Here is a 15,394-nt window from a genome sequence, read left to right as displayed (position 1 = left end):
GATAGTACCGATAGTATGGTAAAGGTTTGGTATAACCATGTCTGTCTGGACAGAGATAGTACCAATAGTATGGGAAAGGTTTGGTATAACCATGTCTGTCTGTCTCTCTGTCTTCTGTCTGTACAGAGATAGTACCAGTGGGGATTATAGCTGGTGGAACAGTTGGATCCTCCATCCTGCTCCTGATCTTTCTCCTGGCTTTAGCCTTCTTCCTCTACCGCCAACGGAAGGGCAGTGAGTACTGTACCAACCAGTTACTACTCCCTCCCTCTGCATGGAACATGTTTGTGGTTGTGGCCCAAATAGCACCCTATTCCCCCATAGGGCTTTGGTCAAAAGTAATGTGCTATACGTGTATAGGGGATAGGGTGCCATTTGGGACGTGTGTGTGTGTGTGGCTGACATTCATGTAGTCATTCACAATGTACTGTGTAACCACAGCTTGTTTAAAACTGAGGAAGAATGACTTGTTTTCTCTCTCTTTTGTTGTACTGTAGATCCAAATAATATGTTATTCAGATGTCTGTCCCACTTTAAATGAACAACAGCTTATAAAGGCTTCATATAGCATACGTAAAGTCTTCATAAGCACTCTATAGGTTCTTCATGAGTCATCTGTCTTGTTCTGGTTCCAGGTCGTCGTGGGGTCACTCTGGGGAAGCCAGACATCAAGGTGGAGACGGTAAACAAGGAGACACACAGTCTGGAGGAGGAGTCAGGGAGCGTTTCCACGGCAACGCGCATGGTCAAGGCCATGTATTCCGTGAGTACCCAACACCCACCTCTATGAGTCAGATCAAACATTATTTAAAGTGCAATTGCTTTGACAAAGGTGCTCGTCTCCGAAATGCGTGAGCTATACACTTTTGAAGGGAACCGTCCTGAAACTTCCTCTAGTGTCGCAGTTCATTTTTAAAGGGCATTTAAAATATAGCAACAGACTTCATAGTAAAACAAAATGAGGGGGGCATCTGTTCTCTGTTGCCTTGGACTTCACAGACTGAGGTTGTGTCCCAAGTAGGCCCCTTTCCTCACATAGTTCTCTACTTTTGACCAGAAGTAGTACACTATAAAGGGAATTGAGTGCTATTTAAGACACCCTTAGACTTCTCTCCTACTGAGAAAATCCTGTAATAGGCTACACTGAGAAAGCTCTGTATAAGATGTGATTAATGCCGTTGGTCACATGGGTTGTAATTTAAAATACAGCTATTATAACTGTGTTATTACAACATATTTAAGACAGAAATTATTCTAGAAGCTATGAGGTGCTGAAGCCTTTCATTGTTGTTTGAGAGCAAACCACTGATTGCATTCACCTTCATGTGCTTACATGGTCCCTTTTACATCTTCAACTGTACTCACCAAACATTTGTCAAACAACATTTTCATCAAATGAAAAACCTGATATTCTGTTTTCCCCTCCCTCTCTCTCTCCCTCTATCTCCCTCTCTCTCTCTCTCTGTGTGTGTGTGTGTGTTTTGTTGTTTGATGGTTTAGTTTCTGCCCTCTGTCTCTCTCTCTCCCTCCACTCAGCCATTCAAAGACGATATGGATCTGAAGCAGGACTTGCGCAGTGAGCTCGATACCCGCGAGGAGTACGAACTCAAGGTGAGCAACTCTCTCTCTGCTACTCACTTCATACAACCTACATCAAACCAACAAACTCCTCATACGTACATGCAACACAATACACAACAACATATCACACCAAATATCACACTAACTACCTCACACTAACTACCTCCGACCAACTACCTCTCACTAACTACCTCAGACTAACTACCTCATACTAACTACTTCACACTAACTACCACATACTAGCTGCCACATACTAACTACCTCACACGAACCACCTCACACGAACTACCTCACACTAACTACCTAATACTAACTACCTTACATTAACCACCTCACACTAACTATCTTGCACTAACTACCTCACACCTCAAATATGCTAACACATCAAATTGGAACACTCTTGCATGTAATAAGCAGTAAAAATCTCACTATCTCCTCATCTGTATCCTACAACAATACAACACATAACATATCACATGCTCCTGTGAGTCGCTCTGGATAAGAGCGTCTGCTAAATGACTAAAATCTAAAATCTAATCACAGAACATGACTACCTCACACCTCAAATATGCCCACACAGGGTTGGGGTGAATTGGAATTGGAGGCAGTCAATTCAGGAAGTAAACTGAAATTCTGATTAAATAATTGAAAAAATTTAATCTATTTTCAATGACTACATTTTTTCATTTTAAATTTCAATCACTTTCTGAATGCACTGCCTTTAATTCGAATTTACCCCAACCCTGGCCACACCTCAAATTTAAACCCATGTAAAAATCACTCACTATTCCCTCATCATGTTTGTCCTTAGGACCCAACAAACGGCTACTATAACGTCCGTGCGACCACCCACGACGAGGCCAGGCCGTCCTCCCACTCCATGCTATACCAGGGAGAGTTCCGAACCTCCAACCCTCCAGGGGGAGCTACAGGTGCTACCTCCAGTGGCCCAGCAGGGGGTCCTGGCGGGGCGGTGGCTGCAGGAGGGGTCCCGGGAGTCCCAGGGTCAAGGGCAGGGTGCTATGACCCCCGAGCACCATCCAGGATGTCTCACACAAACTACCCCCAGTTCAACACCTTCACCAGGGCGGGCCAGAGCCAAGTCCTGCCCAACACCAACCACCCTTCCCACCCCTCCCACCACTCCCACCCTGCCTCACAGACCAGCGACTTCCCCGGAGACTGCGGCCTATTGGACAACAACACTCAGCTGACCTATGACAACTATGGCTACCCCGCCCAGTACCCTACCTATCGGATGGGCTTTGCCCCGCCCCTGGAAGGAGGGCCGGCCTATGAGGTGTACCCAACTGGACAAGGGGTGGGACCAGGGCCAGTGCAAGGACCAATCCAAGGCCAAGGCCCATGTCCGGGTCCGGGTCCGGGTTCTGAAACTGTGCTGGGGAAGTATGGGGCCACCTGCTTCTCTTACACCTCTCCTCCTGGTACCGACTACTCTCCTCCTGGTACCGACTACTCTCCTCCTGGTACCGACTACTCTCCTCCTGGTACCGACTACTCTCCTCCTGCTACCGACTACTCTTCTCCTGGTACTGACTACAATCAGAGACACACTCAGAGGATGCAGACACACGTGTGAGAGAGATGTATTCTGTAGTACACAGTGATACTTGTTTTCATACACGTGTACATACATATAAACACACACGCACACGCACACACTTGTTGGAGAGAAACAGAAAGATACACTTCTGCTCTCTATGCTTTCTCTATCGCATACAACACACAAACAAACGCAAACAATCTGACACAGTTTCTCTCAAACGTTCTATTGTGTGCAATCTTCAACTCCAAGAACTGAAAAAGCCACAATCAAGAGAGAGAGAGAGGGGAGATATGACATGATAAGAGAGAGAGAGAGAGAGAGAGAGGCTGGGAGTATTTTCCTTAAACTAAGAGGGGATTCAACAGAGTTTGATTTACTTAAACGCTGCTGGAGAGCGTCCAGATCCATCTTTTCTCTATGGGACTCTCCATCCATCTCTCTTTCCTCTCACCCCATCTCTGTATATAATGTTATTTTAACCTTAGTATAACCTTGTATAAACATACTGTAGACAGATACAGCTGCTGAACTATTCTCCGTATTATGCATTCCTTTTACACTCCTTTAAATCCACAGAGAAACACACACACACACACACACCCTCTTACATGTTGAACGAGACAGTGTTGCGTCCCTGCTGTGCTGAGGCAAGGCGACAGCTTGTACTCCGTATGTGGAGCTCTTTTTAACCTGCTTGTTCTCGATGCCATCACAAACTTCTCAACCGGCATGGCCAAAGGGCTTCAAGAAGTTAAGGAAAGTGAAATATGGGTTGTGTCCCAAATGGCACCCTAATCCCTATGTAGTGCACTACTTTTGACTAAGGCTCATAGGGCTCTGGTCAAAACTAGTGCACTATATATGGAATAGGGTGCCATTTGGGACAAAGGCAAGGCATCATTGTATAACAGCCTTTACACCAATATGGCGATTTGACATCTGAGAAGAAAGAGACAGAATGATCTTGTGCTTGACACCTAGAACGTACAGTGAGGTACCTCTCTCCATGGTACAGTGAGGTACCTCTCCATGGTACAGTGAGGTACCTCTCCATGGTACAGTGAGGTACCTCTCTCCATGGCACAGTGAGGTACCACTCTCCATGGTACAGTGAGGTACCTCTCTCCATGGTACAGTGAGGTACCTCTCCATGGTACAGTGAGGTACCTCTCTCCATGGTACAGTGAGGTACCTCTCCATGGTAACAGTGAGGTACCACTCTCCATGGTAACAGAGGTACCTCTCCATGGTAACAGTGAGGTACCTCTCCATGGTAACAGTGAGGTACCTCTCCATGGTAACAGTGAGGTACCTCCATGTCCAGAAGAGGTGTATGTGTGGACTATATGGACAATGAAATATGTTTTTTTATACAGTATACCACTTACAGTATATAGGGTAACCTATAGGGGAAGAACGGCGCTGTAGCAGGCTTCTTCAAATGCTTCTTCCTCCTCCTCTGTATTTTCTATCTCATTGCAATACATATCTACCCCACATTTCACCCACCTGAGGTCAATACGGTGTGTTTGGGAAGCGGGGGAAAGAGCTTTTTGTAATAAAATGAATCTCTACAGTTTGTACAAATTCCCCCAACCCCCCCACCCTCAAATATTACTGTATTTGTCTCTGTCACTTGCACAGTAGAGTAGATATTTTTCCCATATTTATACCTAAATATAAAACAAATATATAAAAAAAAAGAATGGCATTTAGAAACATTTTATAGTATTTTTATAAGGGGTTGCAGTCCAAAGGTTCAGCGTTTTGGGTGACATTCACTTTTACAATTCGATGTTGTGAATCTTCTGTGTCAAGGTTCATTAATTATTGATGTTTTATCTGGTCATGCTGTTGTAGACTGTGTTTGCGTCCCAAATTGCAACCTATTCCCTACATAGTGCACTACTTTTGACCAGAGCCCTATGGGCTCACTGGCTCACCATAGGCCTCTTGTCAAAAGTAGTGCGCTATATAGGGAATAGGGTGCCTTTTGGGAGGTAGTTATGATGGTAGTCTTGAAAGGAGGACATGGTTTACACGAAAGCATCAAGAGCTCTTGGAGGAAAGGAAAATTGTACTTTACTTTGATGCTGGATATGGTAGAGTTTTGAGATTGGTGTTGAGTGACCAATGCTGGTGCTGTCTGTCCAGTAGCCTTGCAAAAGTATTCATCCCCCTTGGCGTTTTTTCCTATTTTGTTGCATTACAACCTGTAATTTCAATGGAATTTTATTTTTATTTCATGTAATGGACATACACAAAATAGTCCAAATTGGTGAAGTGAAATTTAAAAAATAACTTGTTTCAAAAAATTCTAAAAAATAAATTGCGGAAAAGTGGTGCGTGTATTTGTATTCACCCCCTTTGCTATGAAGCCCCTAAATAAGAGCTGGTGCAACCAATTACCTTCAGAAGTCACATAATTAGTTAAATAAAGTCCACCTGTGTGCAATCTAAGTGTCACATGATCTGTCACATGATCCCAGTATATATACACCTGTTCTGAAAGGCCCCAGAGTCTGCAACACCACTAAGCAAGGGGCACCACCAAGCAAGCGGCACCATGAAGACCAAGGAGCTCTCCAAACTGGTCAGGGACAAAGTTGTGGAGAAGTACAGATCAGGGTTGGGTTATAAAAAAATATCAGAAACTTTTAACATCCCACAGAGCACCATTAAATCCATTATTAAAAAATTGAAAGAATATGGCACCACAACAAACCTGCCAAGAGAGGGCCGCCCACCAAAACTCACAGAACAGGCAAGTAGGGCATTAATCAGAAAGGCAACAAAGAGACAAAAGATAACCCTGAAGGAGCTGCAAAGCTCCACAGCGGAGATTGGAGTATCTGTCCATAGGACCACTTTAAGCCGTACGCTCCACAGAGCTGGGCTTTACAGAAGAGTGGCCAGAAAAAAGCCATTGCTTAAAGAAAAAATAAGCAAACACGTTTGGTGTTCGCCAAAAGGCATGTGGGAGACTCCCCAAACATATGGAAGAATGTACTCTGGTCAGATGAGACTAATATTGAGCTTTTTGGCCATCAAGGAAAACGCTATGTCTGGCACAAACCCAACACCTCTCATCACCCCGAGAACACCATCCCCACAGTGAAGCATGGTGGTGGCAACATCATGCTGTCGGGATGTTTTTCATCGGCAGGGACTGGGAAACTGGTCAGAATTGAAGGAAAGATGGATGGCGCTAAATACAGGGAAATTCTTGAGGGAAACCTGTTTCAGTCTTCCAGAGATTTGAGACTGGGACGGAGGTTCACCTTCCAGCAGGACAATGACCCTAAGCATACTGCTAAAGCAACACTCGAGTGGTTTAAGGGGAAACATTTAAATGTCTTGGAATGGCCTAGTCAAAGCCCAGACCTCAATCCAATTGAGAATCTGTGGTATGACTTAAAGATTGCTGTACACCAGCGGATGCCATCCAACTTGAAGGAGCTGGAGCAGTTTTGCCTTGAAGAATGGCTAGATGTGCCAAGCTTATAGAGACACACCCCAAGAGACTTGCAAAGGTATTGACTTTGGGGGGGGGTTGAATAGTTGTGCACACTCAAGTTCTGTTTTTTTGTCTTATTTCTTGTTTGTTTCACCACAAAACATATTTTGCATCTTCAAAGTGGTAGGCATCTTGTGTAAATCAAATGATACAAACCCCCCCCCCAAAAAAATCAATTTTAAATCCAGGTTGTAAGGCAACAAAATAGGAAAAATGCCAAGGGTGGGTGAATACTTTCGCAAGCCACTGTACGTATGATATAGTATTTGGTACTTTGCTTTACCCCATTTTGTATTGGGCACAGTGCTCTATAGTGGTGGATGTGTAGGCCTACTCACAGTGACTCTGTCGCTGTGGGTCAACTCTGATCATGCAAATCACCATCATTATTTCACTTAGGACATTGACAATCATTGTTGATTTGACTTCACATGCAGCGGTAATCCCCTCTGTGGAGAAAAGAGTAGAGGAGAGGAGGTGGAGAGGTCTATCAGTAGGGCCCGTGTGACTGTCCCAAATGGCACCCTATTGCGTAGAATTACATATAGAACCCATATATGACATATTGGATCTTTGTGCCCTATTCCCTATATAGTGCACTACTTTTGATAAGAGCCCGATGGGTCCTTGTCAAAAGTAGTGCACTACATAGGTAAGAAGGTGCCATTTGGGTTGCAACTATAATGTTGCTGCCAACCACGGATCAGAGTAATCAGAACTCCCTCTTTGATCTCTGTTTCTACCGGAGTCCTCTTGACTTTCTTTTATACAGCTTTCTTCCAGATCTCACCCTTTCTTCCAGTTGTCATCCTTTCTTCCAGATCTCACATTTTTTTCCAGATCACACCTTTTCTTCCAGATCTCACCCTTTCTTCCAGATCTCACCCTTTTTCCAGATCTCACGATCTCACCCTTTTTCCAGATCTCACCCTTTCTTCCAGATCTCGTCCTTTCTTCCAGACCTCGTCCTTTCTTCCAGACTTTGTCCTTTCTTCCAGATCTCGTCCTTTCTTCCAGATCTCGTCCTTTCTTCCAAATCTCACCCTTTCTTCCAGATCTCATCCTTTTTTTCAGATCTCACCCTTTCTTCCAGATCTCACCCTTTCTTCCAAATCTCACCCTTTCTTCCAGATCTCACCCTTTCTTCCAAATCTCACCCTTTCTTCCAGATCTCATCCTTTTTTTCAGATCTCACCCATTCTTCCAGATCTCACCCTTTCTTCCAAATCTCACATTTTCTTCCAGATTTCACCCTTTCTTCCTGGTCTCACCCTTACCCTTTCTTCCAGATGAAAACATAGGAGTAGATTAGAGACTATAGCTAGCTGTAAATAAACGTGTTTGATGGGGTAGCCCTCTGTTCAAAATATATAACTTCATTCATAAACTTCTTTCCTCATCCCTCATTTTATATTCAAAATAAATGCCTTCCATATATGAAGTCCGTATTATTGTCGTCATATTATATTCATGGTGTTATTATGTCACCAATGAAGGGACGGTTGTGGTTATACTAGGGTGTTTACACTTTTATACACATCCTGTATCGTTTACTTTTTGTCTATGTAGGCCTGTGTGTGTATGTAACGGGGGTCATGGCCACCCTATTCCCTATATAGTGCACTGCTTTTCACCAGGGCCCATAGGACTCTGGTCGATAATAGTGCACTATGTATGGAATAGGGTGCCATTTGGGACTAGCCACAGACGAAGGGATTGGTGATACACGTACATGGCCAAAATGAATGCACAACCAGGCCACACAGATGTCTATCCTACCCTGGCCTAACCCAGATAGCTCTGCTATCCATTTTACATTTTAGTCATTTAGCAGACGCTCTTATCCAGAGCGACTTACAGTTAGTGAGTGCATACATTTTTGTGAGGAGTAGATCAGCTTTAATATTGCAGATAGATTGTAACTTCCATCAATGCAATTGTCTGCATCACTTCCAATCCCCCATGTTTTTGTTTTCGCATATATATATATATACAGTGGGGAGAACAAGTATTTGATACACTGCCAATTTTGCAGGTTTTCCTACTTACAAAGCATGTAGAGATCTGTAATTTTTTATCATAGGTACACTTCAACTGTGAGAGACGGAATCTAAAACAAAAATCCAGAAAATCACATTGTATGATTTTTAAGTAATTAATTTGCATTTTATTGCATGACATAAGTATTTGATACATCAGAAAAGCAGAACTTAATATTTGGTACAGAAACCGTTGTTTGCAATTACAGAGATCATACGTTTCCTGTAGTTCTTGACCAGGTTTGCACACACTGCAGCAGGGATTTTGGCCCACTCCTCCATACAGACCTTCTCCAGATCCTTCAGGTTTCGGGGCTGTCGCTGGGCAATACAGACTTTCAGCTCCCTCCAAAGATGTTCTATTGGGTTCAGGTCTGGAGACTGGCTAGGCCACTCCAGGACCTTGAGATGCTTCTTACGGAGCCACTCCTTAGTTGCCCTGGCTGTGTGTCACTGTCATGCTGGAAGACCCAGCCACGACCCATCTTCAATGCTCTTACTGAGGGAAGGAGGTTGTTGGCAAAGATCTCGCGATACATGGCCCCATCCATCCTCCCCTCAATACGGTGCAGTCGTCCTGTCCCTTTTGCAGAAAAGCATCCCCAAAGAATGATGTTTCCACCTCCATGCTTCACGGTTGGGATGGTGTTCTTGGGGTTGTACTCATCCTTCTTCTTCCTCCAAACACGGCGAGTGGAGTTTAGACCAAAAAGTTCTATTTTTGTCTCATCAGACCACATGACCTTCTCCCATTCCTCCTCTGGATCATCCAGATGGTCATTGGCAAACTTCAGACGGGCCTGGACATGCACTGGCTTGAGCAGGGGGACCTTGCGTGCACTGCAGGATTTTAATCCATGACGGCGTAGTGTGTTACTAATGGTTTTCTTTGAGACTGTGGTCCCAGCTCTCTTCAGGTCATTGACCAGGTCCTGCCGTGTAGTTCTGGGTTGATCCCTCACCTTCCTCATGATCATTGATGCCCCACGAGGTGAGATCTTGCAATGGAGCCCCAGACCGAGGGTGATTGACCGTCATCTTGAACTTCTTCCATTTTCTAATAATTGCGCCAACAGTTGTTGCCTTCTCACCAAGCTGCTTGCCTATTGTCATGTAGCCCATCCCAGCCTTGTGCAGGTCTACAATTTTATCCCTGATGTCCTTACACAGCTCTCTGGTCTTGGTCATTGTGGAGAGGTTGGAGTCTGTTTGATTGAGTGTGTGGACAGGTGTCTTTTATACAGGTAACAAGTTCAAACAGGTGCAGTTAATACAGGTAATGAGTGGAGAACAGGGGGGCTTCTTAAAGAAAAACTAACAGGTCTGTGAGAGCCGGAATTCTTACTGGTTGGTAGGTGATCAAATACTTACAGTGGGGAAAACAAGTATTTAGTCAGCCACCAATTGTGCAAGTTCTCCCACTTAAAAAGATGAGAGAGGCCTTTAATTTTCATCATAGGTACACGTCAACTATGACAGACAAAATGAGAAAAAAAATCCACAAAATCACATTGTAGGATTTTTAATGAATTTATTTGCAAATTATGGTGGATAATAAGTATTTGGTCAATAACAAAAGCTTCTCAATACTTTGTAATATACCCTTTGTTGGCAATGACACAGGTCAAACGTTTTCTGTAAGTCTTCACAAGGTTTTCACACACTGTTGCTGGTATTTTGGCCCATTCCTCCATGCAGATCTCCTCTAGAGCAGTGATGTTTTGGGGCTGTCGCTGGGCAACACATACTTTCAACTCCCTCCAAAGATTTTCTATGGGGTTGAGATCTGGAGACTGGCTAGGCCACTCCAGGACCTTGAAATGCTTCTTACGAAGCCACTCCTTCGTTGCCCGGGCGGTGTGTTTGGGATCATTGTCATGCTGGAAGACCCAGCCACGTTTCATCTTCAATGCCCTTGCTGATGGAAGGAGGTTTTCACTCAAAATCTCACGATACATGGCCCCATTCATTCTTTCCTTTACACGGATCAGTCGTCCTGGTCCCTTTGCAGAAAAAACAGCCCCAAAGCATGATGTTTCCACCCCCATGCTTCACAGTAGGTATGGTGTTCTTTGGATGCAACTCAGCATTCTTTGTCCTCCAAACACGACCAGTTGAGTTTTTACCAAAAAGTTCTATTTTGGTTTCATCTGACCATATGACATTCTCCCAATCCTCTTCTGGATCATCCAAATGCACTCTAGCAAACTTCAGATGGGCCTGGACATGTACTGGCTTAAGCAGGGGGACACATCTGCCACTGCAGGATTTGAGTCCCTGGCGGCGTAGTGTGTTACTGATGGTAGGCTTTGTTACTTTGGTCCCAGCTCTCTGCAGGTCATTCACTAGGTCCCACCGTGTGGTTCTGTGATTTTTGCTCACCGTTCTTGTGATCATTTTGACCCCACGGGGTGAGATCTTGCGTGGAGCCCCAGATCGAGGGAGATTATCAGTGGTCTTGTATGTCTTCCAGTTCCTAATAATTGCTCCCACAGTTGATTTCTTCAAACCAAGCTGCTTACCTATTGCAGATTCAGTCTTCCCAGCCTGGTGCAGGTCTACAATTTTGTTTCTGGTGTCCTTTGACAGCTCTTTGGTCTTGGCCATAGTGGAGTTTGGAGTGTGACTGTTTGAGGTTGTGGACAGGTGTCTTTTATACTGATAACAAGTTCAAACAGGTGCCATTAATACAGGTAACGAGTGGAGGACAGAGGAGCCTCTTAAAGAAGAAGTTACAGGTCTGTGAGAGCCAGAAATCTTGCTTGTTTGTAGGTGACCAAATACTTATTTTCCACCATAATTTGCATATAAATTCATTAAAAATCCTACAATGTGATTTTCTGGATTTTTTTTCCCCTCAATTTGTCTGTCATAGTTGACGTGTACCTATGATGAAAATTACAGGTGTCTCTCATCTTTTTAAGTGGGAGAACTTGCACAATTGGTGGCTGACTAAATACTTTTTTCCCCCACTGTATGTCATGCAATAAAATGCAAATTAATTATTTAAAAATCATACAATGTGATTTTCTGGATTTTTGTTTTAGATTCCGTCTCTCACAGTTGAAGTATACCTATGATAAAAATGACAGACCTCTACATGCTTTGTAAGTAGGAAAACCTACCAAATTGGCAGTGTATCAAATACTTGTTCTCCCCACTGTATATATATACACACACACATATACATGCATACACATACATATAAATACATATATATATATATATATATATATATATATACACATATCCTTTAAAAAATATATATTTCCCTTTATTACTTTCCAACCCCACCACCCCTCCCCTAATTGGAGTAAACTAGTGAACAATGCAGGGCCGACAGACAAGTTCCTTACTTTTTCCTCTTAAATTTTTGCGGTAATGCTGCAATTATTTGGTTGTAATTTTGGGTAGAGCAGACATTTCCATATGTTTTTGTTAGCTGCATGTGCGACATAACTCCACCAGTCCTAACTATGATATCATTTATGAAGATTATACCTTTTTAAAACATTTTTTCATTAAAAATTAAAATTAAAATTTAGAAAATGATATTTGGGAGATGTTTCCTTTTCAAATAACTGAAAGTGAGAGGTTGTAATCTGAATAAAGGGAAGAAGGCTATTCTTGAACATGGGGTGAGACAATTTTACTGATTTGCTAGAGAACCAGTTCGGATTTAAGTATAACTTTTGTATGACTGAAGCTTTTAGTGATAGGTCTAATGGTTTAATAATTTCTGTCCTCCGAATTCAAATTCATTACATAATTAGGCCCATTTAATTTAGTCTTGCTTGCCGTTCCAAATAAAATTGAAATGTTTTTCTCATATAATTTAAAAAACTGTTCGCTATGCGTAGGCAAGACCATAAGCAAGATTTTTCCACAAATAGACAGGGATTTACCTTTCCATTGTAGCAAGATCTTATCTATTTTTGCTAACTTTCTATTACAATTTATTGGAGTGAGATCATTTATTTCATTTGGGATATGTATTCCAAGTATATCCACATCACCATCAGACCATTTTATTGGTAAACTACATGGTCATGTGAAAATTGTATTTTTGTGATCCAATACGTAATATAGTACATTTATCATAGTTTGGTTGTAATCCAGAGACCTTAGAAAATGTATCTAGATCCTCTATGAGGCTGTGGAGGGATTCAAGTTGTGGATTTAAAAGAAAACATGAATCATCAGTGTACAATGACACCTTTGTTTTTAAGCCCTGGATTTCTAATCCTCTGATATTATTGTTGGATCTGATTTGAATAGCTAACATCTCGATGGCCATAATAAATAGATATGCCGATAGTGGACAACCTTGTTTCACTCCTCTTGACAGTTTAAAACTTTCTGAGAAATAGCAATTATTTACTATTTTACACCTAGGGTTACTATACATGTTTTGAACCCATTTTATAAGAGATTCTCCAAAATTGAAATGCTCCAGGCATTTATATATAAACTCCAGTCCTACTTTATCAAATGCCTTTTCAAAGTCTGCAATGAATAGCAGGCCTGGTTTCCCAGTTTATTCATAGTGTTCTATTGTTTCCAGTACTTGCCTGTCTGATTAGAATGAATAATGTCCGACAATACCTTTTTAATTCTATGCGCTAGAATTTTTGCATCACAACACTGAATTGTAAGGGGCCTCCAATTTTTTAAATGGACTAGATCTTTATATTTCCCACTTGTATCCTGTTTCAGTAATAATGATATCAGACCTTCTTCTTGAGTGTCTGATAATCTAACATTTACAAAGGAGTGATTAAAACATGCTAATAACGGTCCTCTGAGTTTGGTATACCTCGACTGCTTTGCTCCACAACACATCTTGGATTGAATCCCGGCCATGTTGTGTTTGGAATCTCTAATCTAATGGTAGTCAAAATACAAAACAACAGAAATGATCAAAGCAGACAAACTAACGCAGCAGCCATTTGTGTGTACAGTACAACTGTGTGTGTGTATGTGTGACCTCTGACCCTGGTGTTTTGATCAGGGTGTGTGTGTGTGTGTGTGTGTGTGTATAGAATGGGGACATTGGGCTGTGAAAATGTGGGGAAGGACGGAGAGACAGAGTGAAGGGGTGCATCCTAAATTGTACCGTATTCCCTACCTAGTGCACTACTTTTGTCCAGAACCCTATGGGCCCTGGTCAAAAGTGCTGCACTATATAAGGAATAGGGTGCTATTTGGGACACAATCATGGAGCCATCATGTGGCCATAGGACATGAAGAATGAGCAGACTGAGTCCAGTCATTCTTCATGCTGCTGTTGAGTTAACAGAGGGCTCCAAAAAACATCCATGATTGACACAAATGGAACCCTACAGATGTAGGATCTTAATTTGAGCCAGTTTGCTAGAGCAGAAAAATTATCCTGCAGCAACAGGAAATGTGAATTATTATGTGGATTATAATTAATGGACATTTTTTTGTAGGGGTTGATCATTTTTTCGTAAGGGCAAATCAAGTCAGACATTTTCGAGTGGAAATTACAAACTTTAGAAGTATTTTAAATCTTGAATACACAAGTTTGCATTTTTTGCTGTGCAGGAAATTTCCCAGCAATAAAAGTGATCAAATTAGATCCTACATCTGTATTCCCTATATAGTGCTGACCAGAGCCCTAGTCAAAAGTAGTGCTTGACTAGAGTACTATGGGCCCTGGGGCACTGTATGTGTGTGTATACCAGTGGAGGCTGGTGGGAGGAGGTTAATGGAACAGTATCAAACAAATAAAACATATGGAAACCATGTTTGACTCCATTCCATTAATTCCATTCCAGACATTACAATGAGCCTGTTCTCCTATAGCTCCTCCCACCTGTAGCAGGTGTGGGTGCACATGTGCTTGTGTGAGTGAGTGTATTTCCTCCATATAATTCCTTCCCAATCCCGTTTCTTTTCTATTCTGTCATTGGTCCAATAGGACTGTTTCCTGTATTATTGTCACTATGGGTTTCTCATTCAGCAATGCTCCTCTGTATAACGATTCTTTTAAAAAAAACAAAAAAACATTTACATTTGTTTTCATATTTTTTTTATTCAATATTTTTTCAAATTGTATGTCATTATTTTTCCACAGTATTACAAAAAATAAAAAAAAAGACAGCTTTCATAAGAACAAGGATAAAACCTCCTTATTTCATTTTTAGAGAATGTATGAAATGCTAAGCAACAGGCAAAAAACACAAGACACATGTGTGTCCCAAATGGTACCCTATTCCCTATGTAGCGCACCTCTTTTGACCAGAGCCCTATGGGACATGATTGGCACTGGTCAGATGCAAACATGTGTAAGGGTGTGACAGAGACAGGGGAGACAAAGAGAGAAGGAGAGAAGAAGAGAGGAAGAGGAGGAGATGATGGGGGACTGATTCATCTTGGGTGGGTGTAGCAGTCATTATGCTACACGTCTTCTCAGTCTCCACCTCCTCTTCTCAGTCTCCACCTCCTCTTCTCAGTCTCCACCTCCTCTTCTCAGTCTCCACCTCCTCTTCTCAGTCTCCACCTCCTCTCCTCAGTCCCCCTCTCCTCTCCTCTCCTCAGTCCCCCTCTCCTCTCCTCTCCTCTCCTCTCCTCTCCTCTCCTCTCCTCTCCTCTCCTCTCCTCTCCTCTCCTCTCCTCTCCTCTCCTCTCCTCTCCTCTCCTCTCCTCCAGCCCAGTGAGGAATAG

At 42.5% G+C, this 15,394-nt stretch overlaps 1 protein-coding gene across 2 annotated transcripts in view; it reads left to right on the top strand.

Moving 5' to 3' along the window:
* Positions 1-5,372, top strand: part of LOC121535435 (kin of IRRE-like protein 1) — a 69,482-nt gene extending 64,110 nt beyond the window's left edge. The window contains exons 12-15 of one of the 2 annotated variants that reach the window (XM_041842496.2): positions 127-234; positions 636-763; positions 1,537-1,611; positions 2,393-5,372. In XM_041842496.2, the coding sequence (XP_041698430.2) occupies positions 127-234; positions 636-763; positions 1,537-1,611; positions 2,393-3,181 (1,100 nt within the window). In that variant the 3' untranslated portion in view covers positions 3,182-5,372. Of the gene's footprint in view, positions 1-126; positions 235-635; positions 764-1,500; positions 1,612-2,392 lie in introns of both variants that reach the window. The other variant, XM_041842495.2, reaches the window with a different exon arrangement.
* Positions 5,373-15,394: the final 10,022 nt, after the last annotated feature.

This window comes from Coregonus clupeaformis, chromosome 21 (assembly GCF_020615455.1).
Source record: "Coregonus clupeaformis isolate EN_2021a chromosome 21, ASM2061545v1, whole genome shotgun sequence".
Classification (NCBI taxonomy): domain Eukaryota; kingdom Metazoa; phylum Chordata; class Actinopteri; order Salmoniformes; family Salmonidae; genus Coregonus; species Coregonus clupeaformis.
Note: the sequence above shows the minus strand (reverse complement) of the source record. Positions and strands in the feature narration are given on the sequence as shown.